The following is a 25,327-nucleotide window of genomic DNA, read 5'->3' as shown; positions in this document are numbered from 1 at the left end:
AGAGCAGCGCTGCCGAGCCCCAGTCCCTGGGGCCCATACTTCAGGGGGCCAAATAGCCACAGATCACGAGGTGAGGCGGCTTGGAGCAGGAACGGCCATGAACCCTCCAGCTTCCTCCAGCTGCACTGGGAGCTGCCACCTCTTGGGACCAACCTCTTCTCTTCACCCTCCACCTGGCGACTCTGCTTCGCCTGCTGCCACCTGACACTACTCCGCCTGTGTGGGGGCTGCTGGCTGGCTCCCAGCATGGGATTACTCATCACTGACCACTTCCCAGTCAGATATGGCAGTGGGGTGGGACGGGGCCTGCCCTGCGGGGACTGACTCAAGCTGTACAGGGAGCAGCTGAACCTTTACATTACCCCACCCCCCACACACACTAACACTGTATACAGTTGCGGGGGGGCAATGCCCTCCCATGCCCCCCCCCCCCCCCCACACACACACACACACAACTCCACCCAGGCTGAAAAGCAGGCCTTACTGGTCTTTTTTTTTTTTTAATTTTCCCCATGTTTTGTGCATGCAGGTATCTTGATTGCACATGCAAATCAGTAGCTGATCATGCAGATAACTAATTATGGCAATTTGTGTGTGCAGTTATCTAATTTCACTACTTAATTGTGGTAAATATGAATGCAAATTAGGAACATAATTGGATATACTTTTTGCATGCACAGCTATATGCGTAACTTGTTTAAAAATCAAACCCTTCATAAAGTGCTTCAGTTCACATAATCTATTCAGAAAGAATCATCCAAAAAATGTAACAAAATATGGCTAAAACTGTTTCTCAATTTGCACAGTAAATTCCAAGTAAGAAATATACTAATAATTGATTTTAAAGCCCTTATCAGTTGCTTTCATTTTGTGGACAAATAGTGAGACATCTAACTTGGGGGGAGGGATAGATCAGTGGTTTGAGCATTGGCCTGCTAAACCCAGGGTTGTGAGTTCAATCCTTGAGGGGGCCATTTAGGGATCTGGGGCAAAAATTGGGGATTGGTCCTGCTTTGTGCAGGGGGTTGGACTAAATGACCTTCTGAGGTCCCTTCCAACCCTAACCTTCTATGATTCAGCTTCATATTTCACTTGAAAGATGGCACTTCTGGCATCATCAGGGCTGTTACAGACCCTGGAGGTGGTGGGGTCTGGTGGCTAGGCTGTTAGGGCCCTGGGTCCTATTCCTGGCTCTGACAACTGGTGTGTGTGCATGACCTTAGGCATGTCCTCTCAGTTTCCTCATCTGTAAAATGGTTCTGATAGAATTTACCTGGCTATATGAAGCACTTAGAGATCTCTGGCTATAATGTGCTATTGACTTCAGTGGGCACTGGATCAGACCCTGTAACAGCTCATTATTCTGAGCAGTACTTCATGTCACGGGTAACATATTGACTCAGAGTAAGAAGTATCAACCACCACTTCCTACAATACCTGGGTTTTCCTTCAGAGTTTGCAGCCCACTACAGAAGAACCTCAGGATTATTTATCTTAAAAATCTGATAAGATCACAGCCAGGAGTTTTATTTCCAGTTAAGAATAGAAAAATACTAATAAGTTTTCAAAAAAGTACTCTGCTAATAAAAGAGAAAGTGAGATATTGATGACCCAAGTAACATTATTGAATAAGACAAATTCAAGAGCTCAGGACCAAAACTAAAATCTTTTTTTTAATAATATCCCACCTGCAGGGTGGAAAAAGGGGAAAGAGGAGAAAGCAGCAAAATAGAGGACCAAAAAAAATTCCCACATGGCAACAAAACTCAATAACTGAAGGAGAAATGGTACCTCTAACGTTTCCCCTACCCCAGGCAAAAGAGTGGAGAGGTCATCCAGGAAACTCTAGTGCAGAACAGTAACATGAAGTAAAAGTCAAAATGCAATATGACGCTTTTTGATTTTTTTTTAATGTTTCCCTCTAGGAAAAAATACTAATCAGATTAAGAAAATGTTGATACTAGTGCACTTGGCAGCGCAAAAGCAGATATAATATCAATATCATCAACAAAACAAAGCAAACTCTTTATTATTTCAATATTTGCTCACAGCACCAAGACCCACCAACCTGGCACTCATGCTGGCAGTTAAAATAGATATTTGGGTGCCTAAGACCTAATCAGGCCATCTAAATGTGGAAGTGGGCACACTATTTTAGATTCACAAGTTTCAGAATTGGGCCTTTGTTACCTTTGACCTTCATCCTGGAAGTAGTTCTAGGTAGGCAGACTCCTGCACTCATACTAAGCCCTGCTGACTGCAAAGGGACTCCATGCCAACACCAGGGGCCTATTTGTGAAGAGCTGCTAGCTGGGTCACAGCCTTTGAGATCCTATGAACATTGAAAGTATTCCCATGATGATCTATTTAGTTAATAAACAGCAATTAGCATAATCCATCCTCCTATACCTATCTATGAAGGTGCTTATTTGAGCACCTATCACCATGGTATTGCAATCACTCCCACAAGAAGCAAAAGACAAAGATACTCTCTTTCTTCCAGCCCAGCCAGTAGGGAGCAAGCTTAAAAGTTATTGGTAATTGTAGGATGCTGGTTTGGGTGTTTTTTATTTAGTAACTGTATGAAGTGTGGTATCTCTGAGGGAGATGCCATGGGAAGGCTAAATTGAAGAGGTGGGGTTTGCTTTTAGTTTTGAAGCAATAAAGTTAGTGGTCATTCTTATTTCATCTGGCAGGGAGTTGCTTAGTCATGGTATAGCTCCCTCTAGCAGGGAGTTTTTTCTCCCTTAAAAAAAAGAAATTTAATGGCAACAACATTACAATAAAGGAAAGTCAGTGAGACTAAGCGAATTTATTATATATAGAGAGAAAGGCCAGCACCCATCTTTAATTAAAACCAACAGTGCTTTAGAGCCCTTTGCACAATGATTTTTCTCTGCCAGATAGGGCATGCTTCAATACTCAGATGGAAAGGAATGAGCTAAGGATGGAATGTCAGACTTAACTTTAAAATCTTTCTCACAAGTTGGCTTGTAACCTTACATTAAATATAGCTTGTGTCAATACTGCACACAGTCTATTCCAGATCACTAGGGAAATACTTGTAACTTTGAATAATTACTTTCTTTGGCTTACAACAGGGACAAGGAATCCACCCCAAATTTCTTCTCTGTATTCTGAAGTGCTAATTTGTTCCCAGAGGTCCTAAGAATCCTGCTTATCTCTGAATAACTGAAGCCTTACTTCCTTTTACCTTTTCATTAGCTACACTTGCTTAATCTTTATAACATTTTTTCTTCTATCAATCTGTAGCTTTCTGGAGCTGCTGAATTTTTAACTTTGTTTTGTACATAGTTGGTTGCTTGTCTACTTAGCCACCTTATAGGCTTAATGGTCTGTCTTTTGTTCTACCTATCTTTCATAATTTGTTGATTTTAAGATAACGGGCAGCCATATAAAATTAGATTTTTGGGTGGTGAAACAGAGGGCTATAGATATAAGAATGGAAGGTGGAGATGTAAGAATGTAGATGGTTGCTCTAAAATACAATGTGATGGCTCCTGTTCTAAATAGTTCATTCCTTTACTGGCTGACAGACTCTCAAGCTAACTAGACTACTGACAGACTTGGCTCTTTCCCTATCTGTCGATTGGCTCTTGTACAGACTAACTTGTCTTTTAGACAGCTGGCCCTGTGGCTTTTAGCTGGATAAACATTTTGTTGGCTAAATCTAAAACTAATTCTACTGACTAATTATGAGCTTAATGGTTCTTTTAAAAAGTCCATAAATACACAAGCAACTTCCTCCAGAAATTCTGCAATATTAACAACCTCCCTCAGAATACCATCCAGAACTGTCACCATAGCGGTTACTTTCCTATACGCCAACATCTCTCACGATAATGGCATTACTGCCCCAAATATCTACAAGACAACGGATAACAACACTCAGATATCCGTCCCAAACTTATCCATTTCATCCTCACCCATAACACTTTTACATTCAACAACAAACACTTTGTCCAAACCATGGGAACAGCCCTGGGCACTAGGATGGCTTCTCAATATGCCAACCTCTTCATAGAAATCCACGGATCACCACACCTTTCTTCATAGATCCAGGAACCACCTCAAACACACCAAGGAGTGCTGAACAGGTCTTAATACTTTGGATCAAATTCTACTACCACTTATGCCACTGTCAATGTGGAGTTACTGCATTGGTGTCACTGGAAGTACTCCAGATTTATACTGGTTATGGTGACACCAATAGTTATTTTGGATTTACACTCATGTAAGTGACTTATTTCCTCCTGGCTTTAAGACCTGGGTGAACAACAAATAACAAATGCAACAAATAATGAAGTCATTGACTTTCATCATTTTTTCTAGTTTGTGGAAAGTTCATAAATAATTTGAGATATTTTTAAATTTAAATTTGAGATATTCAAAATATTTCAGCTACATTTCTCACTAATTTACACAGTTCACTATTTGTAAGGTCAAAAACTTTGTTTGGGCCAAGAATGTAAAATCAAACTACACATTAATTGACTTTATAAATTGTAGTTAACCTTGTCACAGAACAAAATGCAATTCGCTTTTACATTCCACCTCACAGTTAATTTTTATAAAAATAAAAGTCTCCTTTCCTTTGGTCTTTACAATTAAATTTTACCTGATACATTTCAAAAAGGTCCAAGAAATAATTAACTTTATGAAGTGCTAGCCATTTTGCCAGATTACACAGTGGAGACGTTTTACTTGACATTTTAATGAAGGAAAAATGGGAAGTTTCACCCAAGTGGAACTAAAACAGCTGGTGCTGCCAAAACCAAAATCAGGCAGGACAAATACAAAACCAGCATGGGAAAACCATTTCCTCCCAATATAGCATAAGCAGGAGCAATAGGCTCCCTCTGCTTGGATTGCCATTTGCTACATGCTGAGAGACCATTTAGCTGAGCAATGTATGTGCCATACACTCAGAATAGATTCTGTATGGACCCTAATTCAGCACTTTCTTGGTAGTCAATTTAGTTTTACTTCTTGAATACCCTGGAGGATTCTATACACCACCAATTCAGTGTCAGGGAAAACAGTTGATATCAGAAGGCCAGATGCTCAGCTGGTGTAATTTGGCATAACTCATTTGACCCTGATGGAGTTATGTAGATTTACAACAGCTGAAGATCTGGCCCAGATACTGCTAGAATTCAAGTTTTTGCATAGATCTCTCCAGAAGCTAATGGCCACACAAACATTGTAATAGTAACATCCTCCACGTGTGCTAAAACTCCAGAAGTGGGGATATGGAATTAGCAGCGCATATACCAATCCTAATGCTTGACGGATGTTTAAAAAGAAAGACGCTGTGTAAATCTTCCATCTTAGAAGAGTAGTTTTGAGAATATTCAGAAGGGAAAGCCCAGGAGGAATACTCTGCCTTACGATTTTTGGTAAACCCCCATTGACATATGCCAGGGGATCAATTAAAAAAGAAGTGAAAAAATGAATGGTGAATTTTACAACTGAATACAGTGTACAAGTCAAAATTCACATTTGAAGACTATTGGATCATTCAAGATGAAAAAAATATTATCCTAGGTATTTGTACTACTCACTGAATCGATAACGGATGCATTTTAATAGGCTATGGACGTGGCTGAAACAAATTCATTTCCAGATATCAACGGAAAGGTTTTTTCATTACTGACTAAGTTCCACCAACAATCAACACATCTGAGATGGGACAACACCCAGTCCTCTATGGACTAAAGACCACAGGGTTTTGTGTGTTTGTAGAGCACATAACACAATGATTATGATTGGATACTGCTGTAATTCAGGGTTTAGTGCCGAGGCAAATATTATGCATATTTGAGCTTTTCATCCATATGCTCCCCCTACAAACTTTCAAAACTCCTCCACTGATATAAGGACTTTGGTGAGAAGAGCTGGGCGGATTACTTACAATTTTTGCTTTTTTCAGAGAAAGCAGCAGTTAAAAACTCGAATATAAACCAGCATTTTGATGTATCCCTGTTGAAGTATATGATGTGTCCTGGATGAAAAAAGGTGTACACAGATTCTGAGGCCTGAATTAAATATGAAGAATGTCATGCTAGGAACGTCCGTATTATTTAGCAGCTTCACCCTATTTTATCACACTGAATAAGACACAATGCCATGTGGGCTGCTTTTCCCCTGTACTGTGCCTACATCATTTCCTTGGCAAACGTTATAAAAGGTATTTTTCTAGCTTTGTTCCTAAATCATTTTACCATTTAAATAGTGCATCAGCAGTACATTAGATAAACCACGTTCCTAATATGTCTTGCCATTCCAGGCTATAAACTCAATAAATAAACTCCAATCATTTTTCGTTATTATTTATAGACTACTGTAAGGATTTGTGGCACTTTACAGACAGACCCGCAGTAAATGTCCTTGGAGCAAAGAATTTACAATTGAATTCCAACCAAGACAATACAAACAATGATCAGCCACTTTAATGGAGACAGATACTGTACTGGAGAGATCAGTAGTGAAAGGCTTTGAAGAAGTGAGTTTGGAGGAGGAATTTCAGCGAGGACAGGTTCATCTCAGAGGACCCCAAAACAGTACCAAATTAACTATATATAGCATAGAATGCTTCCCCTGCTACTTAACTACAGACCCTGCTGAGATGAAAAAAAAATAGCAACTTAACCGCAATTTTCCATCAACTTTGGATAATTTTACCAAATCTTCCATTCTGTAATTTTCATGCAAACCTTTCTAGTTCAAAGAAAAAGCTGTCAAGTACAACAAATATCTGTTGCTTAAACTGTGAAAATAAATGCTTTTAAAAGGTACAAGGAGGAAAACAATAATTTCATCTAACAATTAAGTAGTGTAATGTTTCCATTCATTCAAATACTGTCCATCAAAATCACTAATTTCTATCATTCAGAGGACAGACATCTTTGTCTACTGATATACCCTTGTCATTTTTCTTCTTTTAAAATGTCTGTCTTAAGATTTATTGAAATACAGATCATACAATAGTTACTGGTGTATTTTATGGGGATACCCAAATAGTAAAGACAAACTACTCAAAAAAGAAAGGAGTAGAAAGACCAGATCCAAATTGCGAGTACTTCTGAGGACATCTGCACTGGATTTACAGGGGGAAATCCTAGCTCTGTTAAAGCCAATGGAAAACATCCCATTGACTTCAGCTGGGCCACTATTTAGCTCCTACCGTGTTTAGAGCAGGGGTGGCCAACCTGAGCCTGAGAAGGAGCCAGAATTTACCAATGTACATTGCCAAAGAGCCACAGTAATACATCAGCAGCCCCCACCCCTGTCAGCTCCCGCCCCCAGCGCCTCACGCCCAGCAGCAGCCCCGCTGATCAGCACCTCCCCCTCGCTCCCTTTCTCCCTCCCTCCCTCCCCATGCCTCCTGCCCGCCGCGATCAGCTGTTGTGCGGTGTGCAGGAGGCTCTGGTTGGGGGGGAGAGAGCGAGGGCATGGCAGGCTCGGGGGAATGGGTGGAGTGGGGGCAGGGCCTGGGGCAGAGCAGGGGATTGAGCACTCCCCAGCACACTGGGGAGTTAGCATCTATAGCTCCAGCACCGGAGTCGGTGCCTATGCAAAGAGCCGCATATTAACTTATGAAGAGCCGTATGCAGCTCCAGAGCCACAGGGTGGCCACCCCTGGTTTACAGGGTTTGTATAGGACATGCCCAGCATGTCTGATGCTGCTAAGGAATTATCTGAACCCCAGTGGCCTAAATAAGATTAAAAAACGTCAGAGAACAGAGTTTCTTGCATGATTTCAACGCGTCTTGTGAATCATTCAGAAACAGACTTTCAGGTGATAATATAATATGTCTACACTTGGTCCCACTCTAAATCAGGAAGGGCTAAAGCACATACAAGCATCCAGAGGTAGACAGCACTAGATACCTGCCCCTTTTTGCTCTCTGCAGGCCTTCAGACAAGTCACAGCTCCTTCTATGTGAGTATGCAGGGGGAATTCTCTCTCGCCCTTAGTGCAAATGCACTGAAGTGGCCACAATTAGGCCCTCTACATTATATGTCCAAAGATGGCAGAAAAGATGCCAGTTAGCTCGGCACATTGAAGATTCTACATGGTTACTCCATCAAATGCAATTACAATTGTACTTTAATACAGAGTCTGTTCTTGTCCTTTGGTAGGGCAAGATCATGACATCCATAATAAAAAGGGGGTTGTTTGTTTTTAATTTTCTTAATCAGCTTAATTCCTGACAACAAAGTAAGACGTCCGGTTGTATTAAATGGCAAGGCTCCAAATAACAAAGTTCAATTTCAGCATTAATGATAGACTGTTGCTAGATGATGGGAGTTAATGTTTTGAAGACCCATTGAAGAGTCAAACAAATTTCTATTTTAAATCACTTTTGTGTTTTCTGTGCTAAGTCTGAAATAATTTCTTAGGCAAAATTTAAATTAGCTACACAGAGAGTTTTGCCTTAGTAAGCACTGCAATATTTAATCATAGAATCATAGAAGATTAGAGTTGGAAGAGACCTCACGAGGTCATCTAGTCCAACCCCCTGCTCAAAGCAGGACCAACCCAACTAAATCATCCTAACCAGGGCTTTGTCAAGCTGGGCCTTATATTTTATCCTGTGCTTTTTTTATTTTATTTTAAGTGACTTTTTTAAGCAGTGTGTTAAGGCACTGTGTGATATCAAGATGGAAAACAACTGAAATAACCAGTAAATCCAAACAAATATAGAGGATGATCATTGAGGGGTTAATGCTTGGGACTGGAAATCAGGATTCCTAGAGTCTTTTCCTGGCTCTGCTACTTCCTAGCTGTATATCCTTAAGCAAGTCACTTAGCCTCAGATTTTCATATACCTATACGCATGTAGAGATCCCATATCGCATGTACAAATTTGGATATCTGGACATTAGTCTGTTTGTGTCTCATTTTCCACAGTTGTAAAAAAGCTTGTAAAACCAGGTTTACTACCTTGTGGGAGTTTTTCATAACTTAATTGTTGCTGACCTTAACTGAAATCAAATTCATGGGTGAAATTCACCCCTGGGCATGCAGCCAGCACACGGCCTGCTTATACCCCTGCAGAGGTAGGCATTTCACCCTGTAAGTGTAAGGTATAAATGAAAACCAGCAACAGAGGTATTTTCAATTACAATATAGTTATGCAGAGTACAACTCCAGTCATTTTATTTTATTTTGCTTCAAATAGAGGTGCAGTAATGTTCCTAGAGCATATTTATGTAGTGTCAGCCACATTAATGTAACTGTTTTTAAAGTATACTGCCTGGGCTCAGTGCTGCAAACTGTTTCACACACAGGGGCCACACATATGTGAGTAAGAGCTACACGCGGGAGTAGGAGGAGGGGATTTCCAAGAAGAGGCTCCTTGTTTGTTAGAAGTTCCTTGAATGAAATAGACTATTCAACTTCATAATATTGTGGCTGGTTCTAATTACAGTATATAACAACCAGTAATATTGAAAGAATGGAAGTGTGAATTTATTTGATCAACAGAACTTTTGGCAATAGAGCTTCTTATTACCAGTGAGCATTCTGGCAGTTAGGAAATTAACTTACAATCAATCTTGCTCCCATTGAAGCAAGTGGGGAAGGATTTCACCCAGAATTTGACCATCTGAATTTATGCCACTCAGCACTATGCAGAATCAGCGCCTGGATTGGATTTTTTGCTGACGTATCCTTTTTTTAAGTGAGCAGCTTGAAGTTGGTTTGTGGTTCTGCTGAGGCATCAGCAGCAGTGACTTTTTGCATCAGGAAATAAGCATTTTCTAGGAATACTCACCAGCCTCTTTATTGCTCTACAGTAAGGGCACAGTATTCTCTCTTTTAGAGGCCCCATGATTTTATTCTCTTTGATATAATTTCCTTTCTGCCACACTTTGCATTTATATTTGAATTGTAGTAAGTCACACTAAAAGGCTAGCATACATTTCTGACTACTACGGTGTTACACTCAGAACAATCTAAGAATGTTCAAAACCCATACTGTATTTTTGTTTACACTATATATTTGCAGGGCAACATTACTAGCTTTGTTAGCAAGAAGCAACCTGCCTTTCCTGCCATTGGTGACATGTTTGTATAAAAGGGGTCACATGAAGGAGGACTACTTTCACGAATAAGGATTGGCAGGAATGGACTCTCAGAATCTTATGGAAGTCATCTTCTATGATCTCAAAGATTAGGAGTCCTTAAGACTTAGAACTGCTCAAAATGGCTAGGAATGCCTACCCATGATCAGTATGTCATCAGAAAAGCAAATGAGGGCAAGGATGTGGCAGTTCTTTATCTTTACAAGTAAATATTAAATTATTGCAATACTTTTGACTTCAGCAGACATTAAAAAACTGTCAGAGAGATGCAAAGCCAATAAAAAAGAAGGCAGTGGAGGAGGAGGGAATTTCTGAAATTAAATCAGGGAGAGCTTTGAAACTCCTGGCCACTGATGTGGTAGCCTGTTCGAGAAAATTGAAACATGTCTTCATATCAAATTCCACCCAGCAAAAAAGCTTCATTCCCTCTACAGGGGCTAGAACACCTTGCCAATGAAGTACTTGGATATTATTTTTTTTAATTAATGCTCTAGTATATTCACACAAAGATGTAGATATTGACTACAGAGTATTTTTTTTTTAATTGGAAGAGACCATGCCAACTGAGCCATAAAACAAGTGAAAGCTATTATTATTTCTAACAAAAAAGGCTATGGGGTGTGTGGATAGGAGAAGCATCTCTCAAAAAGAAAACTAGTTAGTGCTAACTTAATGGAAGAAAAACATGAAAATTATCATGGCCATCACGGATGCTGTTCAGGGACACAGGGATCTGGATACCAGGGAAATGGCAATTGTATTCAGGGTTATTTTACCTGATTCACATATAAATGAAGACGATTCAGATTTGGGAATTTAATGGTCCACAGCAAACCACGTGGCTGTAATACCTGTATATTGTTGACTATAGAATATGTGGACAATAATAATGGAGACGCATAAAAATTACAGGAGATTGCCTTATGTAGAGGAAATGGTGATCTAGACCCAATTCAGCTAAGCATTTAAGCAACATCCTTAAGTCCCACTGACTCCACCATCAACCTTACTGCAGTGCCCTAATGCTGATCTGAGTAAAATGTAGCACATATGTTTGTAGATTTTTTTTCCCTAGGGTCATGCTCCTTTTCCTTGGCGGGGTGGGAGTGTTTCAAACCTTCACTGTTAATCCCCATCTCCTGAAAATCCTTTTGCCTGTTCTTAAATTTAAGCATGAGTAGTCCCGGGCAATAGGTCTTCCAAAAGACAAATGACATGCCAAAAGCTAAGCAAGTGTGTGATTTCAGGCTGTAAGTGCCTTAGAAGCTGAAGTCAAATTCAGCACTTCACTAGAGGTGAGTAGCATCTTCCAGGACTGGGAATTTAGATCTAAAATAAGTTGAGAAACATAGTCCTCTCAATCAACATTGCTTTCAGCACCAGTAGACAGAATGGCTAATCAATAAAGGGCTTGTACCACTTTCCTCCTTTCAAGGTTACAATATGCAAGACAAAGTTTTTTTTGCAGTTGTAGGCTTTTTTCCCTTCTGTAATTTGTTGAGCTTCTGCTAATTATTCAAATTCAAAACTTTACTTTCCCCAACTAATGCACCCAAAGTGCTTTTCATGTTGAAAATCATGGATGATCTTTTCCAGGATCCATTACTTAGATGCCTCATGACAAGTTTTCATTCTGCTTTTCTGATGTTGTACCCTGCCTGCCAACACAACTAAAATCTCAGCTCTTCAGTCACTCCAATAGCATGTCACCTGAATCTACAACATTAGTCTTGAAAAAAGCACAGTTTTATTGTACTGCTTTGTAAAAAAAAAAAATTTATGCAGCCTTGCACTCTTCTTATTATTCATTCTTAGTTGCCAGGCTGTAATAAATGCAGATGAACATGAATTTTTGCTAAACGTTTTCCTCTGTGGGTAAAGAGTCCACATTTCATTACAAAGCAGATGATACATTATTTAGTAAAAGTACAGTGAGAAGAGTAAAAAATTAGAACACCACACAGTTATTTTTTCCTTGGGAGGAATACATAAAATTCACCCGAAAGACTGAGTATTAAAGAAAAGTATTAAAAAAAGAATTTATAATATGCTGAGATTTTCTCCCCTCCCAATGTACAGACATTTCAGTGGATAAAATATTTTTGTCCCCCAAAATAGATGCGTTGGTAAGAAAGTTAGAAACAAAACCAGACAGATGCACATAGATAATCTGGGATTTTGAAGATCAAATTTTAAAACCTTGTTAAGTGTATAAAATCTACTTTAACTATACCACACAAGGCAAAATTCACCCCTGCTCAGAGAGTAAGTACAATTTCTATGTGCCATCTTAATACCCCTAACGCCCTCCAGGCAACAAAGTTCCATGGCACAAAATTTAAGAAAAAGTTCTTTTCCTTTAACATTACATTGGTGACTTTATGACATAATGTCTGCAGAGACCTTCCTGAATTCCCTAATAAATGCAGAAATCCAGCCAAATAGTTCTTGAGAGTCTTGATCTGGTGATTCCCCAAATTTTATCTGTGAATTTGAAAGAGAAAAAAATACTAAATGTTTAACATTATCCAAATAGCTTGAACAGCATCCAAGATTTTCATGATCAGTGCCCAATATTAAATGCATTCATTGTTATTGGTATTACAGTTATAGGGACATCTAGAGGCCACAGTTGAGACTGGGGATCCCTTCCACCAGACATCATCCAAACATACAATAACAGATGGTCCATGCTGCAAAGAGCTTAAAATCTAACGTGACAAGTTAGAGAATGGAAGTATAATTACCCCTGTTTTACAGATAGGTAATACAGAACAAAGGGCTTCCTCCTAAAAACTTCCATTCACACTAATGGTGTAGGCTCAAGCCCAGAAAGATTAAATGACTTGTCCAAGGTGATACAAGAATCTTTGGCAGAGCTGGTAACTGAATCCAGACCTCCCATGTCTCAGTACATTGCGGTTAGCTCAAGATTATCCTTCCCCTCAATTTAGTGTTATTCTGTGGTTTCAACGCCTACATCACCAAAATTCCAGGTCCATCCACAAATCATCAGAACTTATCACTGACCCATAGTGACAACTGAAAAAAGAGATTAAATAACCACAGAACCTGAGTTATCCCTACCGCTGATTTTTTCATGTCCCAGCTGAGACATACATAGGGCGCAGTGTGGCTAATATTATACAGCTGTCGCCTATGCTTTGGCTAAATGTATAACTTTGTGTTCCAGGGATAGCAATTTAACAGATTACACAATAAACACATTCAGTGTTAAGACTATTTTTAATCCTATATTTTAATTAAATCAATTAGCCAAACCACAAAAAAATAGAGCTGTTCAAAAAAAAAAAGGGGGGAAAATCATGAAAAAAGGAAATCTTTTCTTGTTTTTTATTTGAAATTAAAAAAAAAATTAAATTGACTGGCTCTAGATTTGATAAAAATAAACATAAGAATAACTGAAAGTTTTATCTACAGTTTTCTTGATTATTTTTTCAAATTATGACATTTCATCATAAATTTCAAAATTCAAATCATTTCAACCAGCTCAAATAAAAACAGTAAAGTTCTGGAATGGGTATCTCTCAATGACTCTTGCTGAAACTGTTCTACTTTGTGTAAAATGCTTGAATAATCACTGTGAGAAACAATGTGACAGAGAATTACTCTATAGCACTGGTGGGCAACCTGCGGCCCGCAGACCAGATACGGCCCATGAGGGTAAGCTGATTGCAGGCTGCGAGACATGCTGCTGACATTGACCGTCCACAGGCCTGGCCCGCCGCAGCTCCCATTGCCTGGGAACGGCGAACCCCGGCCACTGGGAGCTGCGGGGGGGCTGTGCCTGCAGATGGTCAATGTCAGCAAAATGTCTCGTGATCCACAATCAGCTTACCCTGATGGGTCACATGTGGCCTGCGGGCCACAGGTTGCCCACCACTGCTCTATAGTCATGTGGTTAGGGCACTCACCTGGATTGGGGGCAGAACTGGATTTCAGTCCCTGCTCCAATTAATATTTAACTATTTGTAAAAAACGGAACAGTTTTGGCAAGAGAGATTGATGGGGACGCACCCTACAGTCTGGTGGTGAGGGTACTCTCCTGGGAGAAAGAAATCAACTCCCTGCTCCAGAGTGCGAATTCAAACCTGGGTCTCCCAAATTAGTTCCCTAACCACTGGGGTACTGAGTAGAAGCAGGGATGTCGTTACCTCTTCCTTTGTTTTCTTTCTCTAGCCCTTAATTTCCTTTCCTCTTGTTAAAACAAAATACTGAGTTTCAGGCTGAATGACACAGTTGGTTCAACCTGAAACTTTTTTCTTTTGAGTCACCAGAAATTCTGAAAAAATCAGTTTCAGTTAGACCAGAACCAAAATTTTTCTTCCTATTTTTTTTTAGCTGTTAGCAAACTTTTTTTTTTTAAAAAAAAAAACCCTCTTCACATAGCTCTCCCCATGCTCCCATTATCTTCTATAGCCCCAGCACCCTGGTCAGATTGCATCTCCTGCAATGCACCATTTTCTCCCCTCTAGCAGCACATCCTGGGAGCTGCTGGACCTAGTTCATCGCAGGAGGCGGCATAGTCCTGCTACATAGAAGAAAATGGGGACATTTCTGCTTTGACCCAAATATTTCTGTTTTCAGTCATTTGGTTTTCTAATGAAAAAAAAAATAACAAAATTTCTGCGGAAAGCAGACACTCTGAAAAGAATTTCATTTAATTAAAAACAGAAATTCCACCAAACAAAAAAAAAAAAAGAGTTTTGGGGGAGGAATTTTGATGCTCTCTAGAGATAATTCACATAATGTGCAATCTATTAGAAAACAACAAGTGAAAGCAGACAGACTATAAAGTCTAGAGCTGGGAAAGGGATTTAAGGTTCAGATCAACTACAGCCCTCGTATAAGTTCTCTGGCTTTAGGGCATATGATGGTTCTTAACTTTAAATCATTTACTGGGGTTTAATTAAAGAGGTTTGTCATCATTTTCAAGGGCAATTCCTCAATGTCATCAGTAAGTTAAGACCCTATAGTGTTAGAAATGGCTTTTCTAACAGATCAGGAGAAATCTAGAGAACTAGCTCAACAGGTTCATAATAAGAGAAGTTTAAAAAGGCATTTTGTAGTTCTTCAAGGCTTTATCTGGTCTATAACTGAGAGCTACAGTCCTCCCAAGACTGGATAGCATTCTAGTAGTATTACAAGCTGCAACTGAAACAGAATGAATGATCTGATTAAGGAGATATTACTTGTTCAGTTGATTAACAATTTCCTGTCTCTCTCTCTCTACATTATCATTCCAATAATCAGATTCTTATTTGTGACCATGGGTCTAGCATCTAGAGAAAAGGAGATGGACCACCGAAAACATTATACGTTGGTATCAGCTCAGTAGTTTTGACACTGCACTCCTAACTGCACCTCTTGGGTGCTGGAAGCCTTTGGTCTTTGGCAGGCCTCCCAACAGGCCTATTGCTTATGGGTGCTGTTCAGTTTATAGTATAGTGTAGTTTAGTATTCATGCAAACATACACAGTTGTCTGCTTGCTTTAGACACTGTCCTATGAACCCATGTTCCAGAATAGGACCCTCTAGAAAAGAGTTCTCCTTTCTTTCTGTTTGAGGGAGTTAAGCCAAACTCACAATATTGAAATATCATTATAAAACCAAATCCTGAGGCACCTTTTGTCCACAACACAGCTTGAAACCTGTGGGTCTCCTGTGACTGGGGGACAAAGAGGTCCTATAGGGGATGATCATAGAACCATAGAATATCAGGGTTGGAAGGGACCTCAGGAGGTCATCTAGTCCAACCCCCTGCTCAAAGCAGGACCAATCCCCAATCAAATCATCCCAGCCAGGGCTTTGATTCCACACTCCACCCTAGCATGGCTTGTTGGTGCATGTGTATAGCGTAAATCCAGATGGTGGGGCCACAGAGCAGCAGTCCACATGCAGCAGCAGTTGGACCAGGTGACATGGTGCAGCTTCATGGGTAGACTGGCTGCAGGACAACAATTCTGTTTTGCGGCAACTTCCATGGTTTCAAATTTTGATTTCCTTTGGCACTGGAACAAAACCAAATTCTTTTGAATGTTTTTGCGAAAATGGAATTGTGCCAAAATGTCTGCTTTCCAACCAAAACTTGGGCTTTTCAGTTCAGGGAGGTGCATGCCAGGCTGGGTAAGGCATGGACCTGGAAGACCTAGGTGCAAGTCCTTGCTTTTCCTGATTCATCCCAGGTCACTTTGAAGCAAGCAGAGCAAGGACTTGAATCTAGCTCTTTCCCATCCCAAGCCAGTGGCCCTAACCACGAGGCTATAACCTCAGAGTTGCTGTCGCTGCAATTTCACTGAAAATGTTCTGACCAGCTCTATCCATGAGTGACCCATGCCCTAGTTCTGAGGATAAGCATCCTTTCCTACTTTTCCCACTTCTCTACTGTTTTCTTTTTACACAGGCTTTGGCTGCAGGCTCAGGATAGGATCCTTAGTGTATGTCCGGTAGTTCACATTTGGCTTGTTACACTATGTTGAGGCTGTTCTTCTGTTTTTAAAAAGCAACAAGAGATACCAAGGAACCTTTGTACTCTGTTATAATGTAACTGCTAGTAAAACCTTACTAATTAAAATTTCCTGGTCAAACATCTCTTTAATCTTCTGCTGATGCTCAGACAGGGTCCCCCAAGGTCACTCAGATGTCATCATATTTTGTAGTATTTTGCCTACCACCACGTTGAACAGCAGGAAGAAACATACTTTTAGTGCTAACTGTTTTTATACAACCAATTATTTTAAAACAAAAAAGATTTTGAGGTGTTGGCCCAGGGCTCTGAGCACAGGACTGGGAACAAGATCTTATTGTTCCAGCTGTTAATGTTGACCCTGTCTGTGGTCATGTTCAATTCATTGAGGCTAGCACTTTTAAAAAAAATCTTCTAATGTTATCACTCAACCAGTGTTAGCAAATGGTGGGAGTGCTACTGTACGGTGGCTGCAGGTGTTTCTACAATTGTCCTCTAATCATGCTCGGAGGAAGTCTAGCAGTCATGGTGGTAAAAATGTTAGCACGTAGTCACCAGTGTTCCTACTGCTGCTCCTTTGGCCTGAGTGGTTAGCCAATATTCAGGGCCTCACCTGGCTGTTTCCATTAGGAGGAGAAATTGATAAGAGTCGGATATTTCTTTGGGGCAAGCCTGTTTATTTACAAATGAATGCACACAAAGTGCTGTTTCCCTGACAGAGTAGGAAAAATCAGGAGGCAGTTTCCTTGTTCAGAAATCCAAACTTGATTTCCAGCCAGTCCTGTGCCCAAGAAGCTCCACCTCTTCTCCCTCTCAGAACACATTGTCTGCTTCTCTCATGGTCTCTCTCTCTCTCTCTCTCTCTCTCTCCGACACACCTGAAACTATCAGTCCCAGGGATCCCTTTTGGCCCACACAGTCCTGCCTCTGCCCTGGGCTTGCATGCAGTCTAGTGCCTTGGACTGTGGCTTCTATTGTTTCAGCTAATACTAAGAAAATGGCATTTAATTGCTTCCTCATTTCACCTGAATGAAAGACAGCTGGCATGCTCAACTTGTGAGGTTTGTGATAGCTCACAGACCAAAGATGTTTTCAGGCAGCCACTAATAACCTCCAGCATAACACCACTATTGCTACAGCCAGTGGAGCTGAGCCAGTGATACTACAATGCCAGGAGATTTTTTTTAAATGTCATTGTGCACAAAGCTTTAGAGTTTCTGCCTCAGTTTCCTCTCCTGGACAACTGGGATAACAGCCTGATGTACTTCATGTGGGCTATGACTTACGTTTTGGAAAGACCTTGAAGATGAAAAGTCTATGCAAGTGCTAAATATTTATTCTTTTGTTTACCATGAACCCTTAAGCCCTGTTTGTTATATAATAATGGTTTGAATTTTGAAGGTGAGCATCTGCATTTCCTGTTGTCATCAATAGTAGCTGGAGGTGCATAGCACCAGTGAAAATCCGGCTATAAATCTTCAGAAAAAAGAAATGGCAAATGCTTATTCAAATCATTCTGCCACTGATCTATACACAATGTGGGATATGAAATTTCTTACCAGAGTTACACATAAATCCATATTTACTGAGGGAAGTGTATCTAAAACATGTGTAAGTTGCATTTATGGAAAGGTTGTGCATTTTTAGAAAACAGCTTTTAAAAAATGTAGATTTCTTTCAGTTATGTTTTAATATAATACGTACCAGTGTGTCACTGTAGAGCTTCTTCATTTCATCACATCTTTTTGACAATTGGGAAAGGTGTCCTTCATACTTCTGAATTAGACCCTGTAATAAATTGTTTTAAAAACCCCACAATGTTGAGTAGATACAAGGAGACAGTATGAAAGCAATACTCGACAGCAATCAGATGATTCATTGATAACAAAAAGGAGAATGCAGGTCAAATTTTCCATGTGCCACCAAGACAGTGAACTATGCAAAATATAAGCATACCCCAAATCTTCTGCATTTCCATATAAATATCAGATTAACAAAGACAATGAGAGAGTTTCTGAATTTGAGAGCTGAGATGACTTAACTGAGATGACTTAAATCTATCAAAAATAATTCAAGTAAAAAATGCAAGTTAAATATTGCAGAGTCCTGATTTTCAGGGGATTTGCTGCTTGAGCTTTATTAACCACTATGCATGTGCACCTGCAGGCACTGTTGCTGCATTCTAACACTTGTGCATATGGGATTTAGTGCATCAAAAACATGCATGGCTTAAGTTGCACGTACTTATATCCAAGTTACCTGCTGGAAATAAGGCTACAGAAATCTAAATTTTGAAACTGGGGGTGTTTCTTAACAGCTGTTCTCTTCTAATTAGTCTTATCAAACAAGGTGTATTATTACAATAGCTTAGTATTCATCAATGGCTAAAACATGACACTTCAATCTGCCCAGTCTAAGGGATAGCACGTGGTTGCGTTGCTTCCGGAGAAGCCAGGAGGAAGACAGTGATGTGGGAAATCAGTCTCTCTGCCAGTCTCCCTGCTGTTTGGAGACAGAGTATTCCTGGGGTAGTGTACTCCCTACTGTGTCAGCACAGCCCTGACACCATGTGCACTGTGAGGGAGGAGGGGGGCTCTACCACCACACCCTACCCACCTGCATGGGGAAGGGACATAGCCGCTCTGTAGAGCCTGCTCCCCTCCCCGTGCTGCTACCTATAATGTGAGTAGTAAAGCTGGTTTAAAAAATGTTGACTGAATTTTTTCAGGTGAAAAATGCCTTTTCATCAAAACCAAAATGTTTTGGGAAGGTTTCTCGGGCCCAGGATGGAATTTCTAGTCAGAAAAGAGAGCCCTCTTTGAGCATAATCAATAGTCAGAGAGTTACCAAACTCGCCAGCGATATGGGAGACCCAGATTCAAATTCCTGCCCTGCTGGATTAGGAGTAGGATCTTGAATCTGGGTTTCACACATCCCAGGTGAGTGTCCCAGGCACCAACCTATCAGCTATTCTGGGGCAGCTCACATTGCCCTTCCTTCTCTCATGATAGGACAAGAAGTAATGGGCTTAAATTGCAGCAAGGAAGGTTTAGGTTGGACATTAGGAAAAACTTCCTAACTGTCAGGGTAGCTAAGCACTGAAATAAATTCCTTAGGGAGGTTGTGGGATCTCCATCTTTGGAGATTTTTAAGAGCAGGTTAGACAAACACCTGTCAGGGATGGTCTAGCTAATATTTAGTCCTGCCATGAGTGCAGGGGACTGGACTAGAGACCTCTTGAGGTCCCTTCCAATCCTATGATTCTATGGTTTTTTTGCAAAAAAATTCACAAGGCCTCATTTTTATTCTGCATCAGAACAAAACCAGATTCTGAAATCTCAAGAATTTTTGTGGAACAGAAATGTTGGTTTCCAGCCAGCCCTAGTAAGTAGCCATCACAGAGACATAACCATCGGTTTGTACCCTATTACACCATGCGTCAGCTGGAAAGCCAGGTTATATTGAGCCCTAACCAAGTAGAATATATTATTCATCAGCTATCTCCAGCCTAAATAAAGTTCTGGTAAATGTTACCTTTAGTTCCTTGTAGAACTGTGACTCTTGGGTTGTTGCCTTGATAGTCTTGGACTTGATAAACTTTCTGTACTGAATAACATTTTCCAATTCTTTCTTTAACACTAGCCACAAAACAGAGAGGAAGTGAAACATTTCAAGAACTTCAGTAACAGTAACACTCATTAAGTTGTGTAAAGGCCTGCCTATGCCTCACAGAAAATCATGCAAACTTGAACCTCCAGCTCCATAGCACTGGCTGCTACCATTTGAGCTATAGGACCAACTGCAGTAGATGGCAGCAAGAGAAGGCTATTATCCCAGAGGTGGGGTAGACCACTAGAACCAGGTGCTGAGTTCCAGAGGGCTGACTGGCAGTGCAGTCCAGCCCTCTTTCTCCTCTACCCGAGGAGTTGGGGGAGCTCCTGCCTTATGTGGTGTCCCCAGGAGGTAGGACTGGCCCCTGGGGCCACATGCTGGGGATGGGATTGGTTGAACGGGGAGTTTGACCCATCTCTCTTTCTCCTCCCTCCACCTTGGGAATTGGCGGAGCTACCTCTGGTGCCCCCAGAGGGAAGGGGAATGCATCATGTGATGGGTCCAGGTTGATGGGTGAACCCAGTCCAATTCTCTTTGCCCCATCCCCCAACACTACAGATAATCTGGCAGCTCCTAGTAGGTCCAAGTACACAGTGTCTGTTGTTGCAGATTTGGCCATGGCACCATGTGCCTGGCCTTAAAATGGCCAGTGATTTGGGCAGGCTGCCAAAATGCTCCCAAGGAACACAAGTGACAGAAGGAAAACAGTGATTTTTAATAGTTAATAGCTCAGCAAAAGCTGAGTGCAATTTCATGGGACATGCTAAAAAAGCACTTCAGTAGCCCAGGGGTGTACGTCCGATCAAAGGCCTGCTGCAATCAGGAGCAGGAGAGCTTCTCTGAGAAAAGCTCACAATTGTCCTTTATAAAAATGGCAATCTGAATATAGGAGTCACTACCAGCTCCCCCCATAGTTAGTGCTTTTGTCATTTTGCCTAGCATAGAAGATAGACTTCTTGGTCAACAGTTCCATTTATCATCCCTAGCACACTTTTTTAAAGGTAGATAAAACGTTTGTAAGCCTCTTGCTTCTGATAAAATTGAAATACATTTGTATTTGTTTTTTATGCCTTTGTTGCTCTGCAAGGGCCAAATCCAAAGCCCATTCACTTCAATGGTCCTCACACCAATGAATTCAATCACCCTTTACATCTAGCCCCAAATTCCTTCAAAACCCTCCCAATTGCTATCTTATATTTGACCTCCCAGTTTTGCTCCTTTATACTGGCTTCACTAGAGGTGCATTTCCACTTACTGAAGATACTGGTTTAGCTCAAATGGCTTCTTGAACTTCATTACTTAACTATATTGAGTTTTGCCTTGCTTTTCTGCATGCCTCCTAGAAGTAATTTTGATAGAGCACCTGTATCACTTAACATCTGAATTTAAGGCAAACTTAATGGATTTTGCTATTATCAGACAGTATATTTTGATAGATCATTTCTAAACCATATGGACACAACAAATATTTCTCTTTAAAATTCCACATGATAACATGACGGTTATATATAGCCATGGCAACCTCTTACCTCAATATTTTGAACTTTTGCCTCTCTTTACAAACTACAAAATAAGTGCAATGAAAACCTGTTTCGAGTGACTGCACAATGTATGAAAGTCTTTCTGTGAATTTAAAAAACGTATTTACATACCATCAACTTCAGCACGGAGACCTTTGATGGAAGCTGGAAAGGAACAGAATGGGAGATTGGAGGGAGGGAAACAAATGTTAATAAAAATTATGCACATAATGTGAAGATGGGGACTTTTGCAAAAGGGTTTTTTTATCCTCTTACCACCAGGAACAGCTTCAAATTCTGTCAACTCCTGAGAAAATTTAGCCAAATCAGGCTCATGTAAGAAGATCTGTTCCACAAGGGCATGAAGCAAGGTGATCTTCTTCTCCTTACCCCGCAGCAGTGATAACTACAAATAGAATACAGCAATAAATTGACAGTCTAGGTTATTAGACATTTTTTAAAAATTGGAAAAGCAGGGATGTTGATAGCTCCTAGGTAAATTTGACAGGAATAGAAAACACAATGGAATTAAACCTTTCTCTTTTCAATCTGCCATCCCACATACATTTCTGGTTAAAATTAACTTTGCATTTTCTCAGGTCCTTTCTTGTTCCTGTGTAATGTCTCATTTTTCTTTTTGAAAACTTAATGTATCTTAATTGACTGCAATTGATTCTGCATCTCCAAATATGCTCCTATCCCGGTTCCCATTTAAAAGCACTATGCGGTGTTCATGTAGACAGTAAGATTCCTTAGTAGAATCTGGGGAGATGCTTTGTGCAGAAAATGATTTTGAACATATTTTTCATTATAATAGATGTGGCATTACAGTACTTATAAAAAAAAAATAAACTGTCTCAGAACTGTCATTTGCATTATAAATTACACACTCGCATACTAAAGTCTCCTGTGGGAAAAGAAATCTGAATAATTAAAAAAACTCTCTTCTATTTACAGACCAAGCAAAATCTGATAATATTCTTAAAAGATTCAAAGCATCTTATAGAATATGCATTCAATTCCTAGTTCTGGGATCAGATCAGATTCCATTATTGCTGAGTGGCATGAGGAAGGGGATGCATGGATGGGAACTGTGCTCAGTGGCAACATTTACTGCTGGCAAATCTTAATGAGGCAGGGAAAGATGTGATGGAAAAGTCAGTTAAGAGATTGTTTAAGAACTAAGGGCCTAATTATGGTTGGGGGGAAGGGATAGCTAAGTGGTTTGAGCATTGGCCTGCTAAACCCAGGGTTGTGAGTTCAGTCCTTGAGGGGGCCATTTAGGGATCTGGGGCAAAAATTGGGGATTGGTCCTGCTTTGTGCAGGGGGTTGGACTAGATGACCTCCTGAGGTCCCTTCCAACCCTGATATTCTATGAACCTGTTTATTCTATGTTCCCGTGGCAAGTGCATAGGATTGATATGGCTGTATAGGGTTAATGTGCCTGGTGGAGCCAGTTGGGCACTAAGACGGCCAGCAGCTTTGAATAGCCCAGAATGGATATATCAGGATGGAGAGATACCAGCTTGAGCCTGGTGAGCTGTGTTGGGGGACTGAATCCTTTGCCTTTGAAAAGATGTAGCAGGTACCACTAGTGAGCGTGGTGCTTTCCCAAGCAGCTCTGGGACTTTTCTATCTACTTCTGGACTCTGCAGGCGTAATGCTTCCAGTCACCAGTGCTCTTCCCCCACTCGCATGCCCCGCCCCCCTCAACCCTACGCACAGCTCTCCCACACCTGGCAGCTTTCCCACAGCCCTTAGTTTAAAAAATCCTCTAGAACCTTTTTAAGATTACATGCCAGCAGTGTGGTGTGTTTTGGTTTAGGTGGAGCCCATCTTTCCTGCATAGGTTCCTTCTTTCCCAAAAGGTTCAAGGTTCCCCAGTTCTTGATGGACCTAAAGCCTTCCTCCCTGCACCATTGTCTCATCCACACACTGAGACCCTGCAGTTCGCTCTCTCTCTTCCTGTCTCCGCAAGTGGGCAATTTCAGAGAATGCAACCATGGAGGCTGTGAAACAGGAGTGCTGCAGCTGCAGAGGTTCACACTAAGGGGGTGGAAAGGCCGCATAGCCTACCCTGTGCAGGAAGAGTCAGACCCTTGGATCTGGCACACTGAAGGCGTTCCTCCTAGAGACTGTCACAAAACTGGGGGCATAGCACCGATCCTGTGGATCTGTGACAGGCTGTGGGGACACTCTATTGTGTCCCTGAAAGTCTCCTCTACATACCTGTCTGTCTCCCTTAGCTCCTCCAGTGCAGCCACTCTGGCCTCAAGAGCCCATACGGTCTCTCTGAGGGCCATGAGCAACTTGTACCGTACGCTCACCTATGCCACCAGCCCATGAGGAAGGTAATTGTACATGTTGAATTCAGGGCAATAAACTGGATAGCCCCACTCTGCTGCTGGGCTGCATTATTTTTACTCTTGCAGGTTTTTGTGCTGGAGAGAGTTATTGGCCTAAGTTTAGAGTATGTTTGTTAGATGTATGGGGAGGGGGGAGTATCCCCCCCCCCTTTTCTCCTTCCTGTGATTCTTTTCTGGGAAGCTTTTCTGGCACCCGTCTAGAACTTATGTTACAGTCCGTTAGCCTCCTCCCCTGCTGCTGAGCACTCAGCAGCCAAACTTTCCTTACCTTGTTAGCTCACTCTGTCTTATTATGCACTCTTACTCTGCCATAGGGCTCCCGCTGCTCAAGAACTGGACCTGGAAGGAGTGCCTCTTGCACTAGCTTTCTAAACTTCCTGGTTCAGAAACTCTTCTGGTCAGTTAAGAGCTGGCGTGTTAGATCATTGCTCTCTCTGAGTTGGCTCTGCCCCATGTCAAGGGATCCTAAAGGGGTTATGGATCAAGGGACAGCAGGCTACAGCCTTGGTAGTAAGCTCTCAGAGGTTAATGACAATTAGTTAACCCATTTTTAAACCCAAATGTGCTTGCACAAGGCTAAAGGAAAATCACATTTAACATTATGTTAGTTAATATGTGCTATAACGCAGTGTTTTCAATGCTAGGAAAAAGTGTTAATTCACTTTGGTCAAAGAAGACAATCGAAATCCTTTGGCCATCTCTCTTCCAGCCTTTTCATTTAAGTAGTTCCCAATGGCTAAGATGTACTCCAACACAGCAACAAATTTCTGGCTGGCTTGCAGCTCTTTGCACGCTCGGATCTTCTGGTTTATTAGCTGAAACACAAAAGTCTGACTTCAGTTCAACTGGAAGGTGAGAGTAAAATGAGGTCTTTACCTCTCTCTCTTTGTTAGGTCTAACTGTTCCTAGCTGAAGTACCCAAGCAATATTTTAGCTGTTGTAGACCTGTCTTTACATTAATTTCTTTTGGAGGACAGGCCAGAGCTTCTCATGAACCCCTTATTAAAATTCTCCCATCAAGATAAAAGGAGTGTTGGCACGATTTCCCTGCTACTGATGAGGACATGCCCTTCCTGAATCCTGCCAAATTATCCATGCCATAAAAATGCCATGAAGAACACATATTTTGCTATTGGAATACACCAGATTGCCCCATCAGGGGAAATGGATAGCCTAGAGCCCAGCAGAATGACTCTATCCTTCACCCCACTCCTGCCCATTTCTAAGT

At 41.0% G+C, this 25,327-nt stretch overlaps 1 protein-coding gene across 4 annotated transcripts in view; it reads right to left on the bottom strand.

The window, feature by feature from the left end:
• Nucleotides 1-9,373: 9,373 nt before the first annotated feature.
• Nucleotides 9,374-25,327, bottom strand: part of LOC119563663 (formin-like protein 19) — a 63,114-nt gene continuing 47,160 nt past the window's right edge. For 2 of the 4 annotated variants that reach the window (XM_043527224.1, XM_043527225.1), the window contains exons 12-17: nt 24,762-24,914; nt 22,009-22,138; nt 21,865-21,897; nt 20,135-20,238; nt 18,305-18,388; nt 9,374-12,597 (exon numbers count right to left, since the gene is read on the bottom strand). In XM_043527224.1, the coding sequence (XP_043383159.1) occupies nt 12,493-12,597; nt 18,305-18,388; nt 20,135-20,238; nt 21,865-21,897; nt 22,009-22,138; nt 24,762-24,914 (609 nt within the window). In that variant the 3' untranslated portion in view covers nt 9,374-12,492. The remainder of the gene's footprint in view (nt 12,598-18,304; nt 18,389-20,134; nt 20,239-21,864; nt 21,898-22,008; nt 22,139-24,761; nt 24,915-25,327) is intronic. The other 2 variants (XM_043527226.1, XM_043527227.1) reach the window with 1 other exon arrangement.

The sequence above is a fragment of the Chelonia mydas genome, chromosome 13, assembly GCF_015237465.2.
Source record: "Chelonia mydas isolate rCheMyd1 chromosome 13, rCheMyd1.pri.v2, whole genome shotgun sequence".
NCBI classification, from domain to species: domain Eukaryota; kingdom Metazoa; phylum Chordata; order Testudines; family Cheloniidae; genus Chelonia; species Chelonia mydas.
This window is presented reverse-complemented; position numbering and strand designations above follow the sequence as displayed.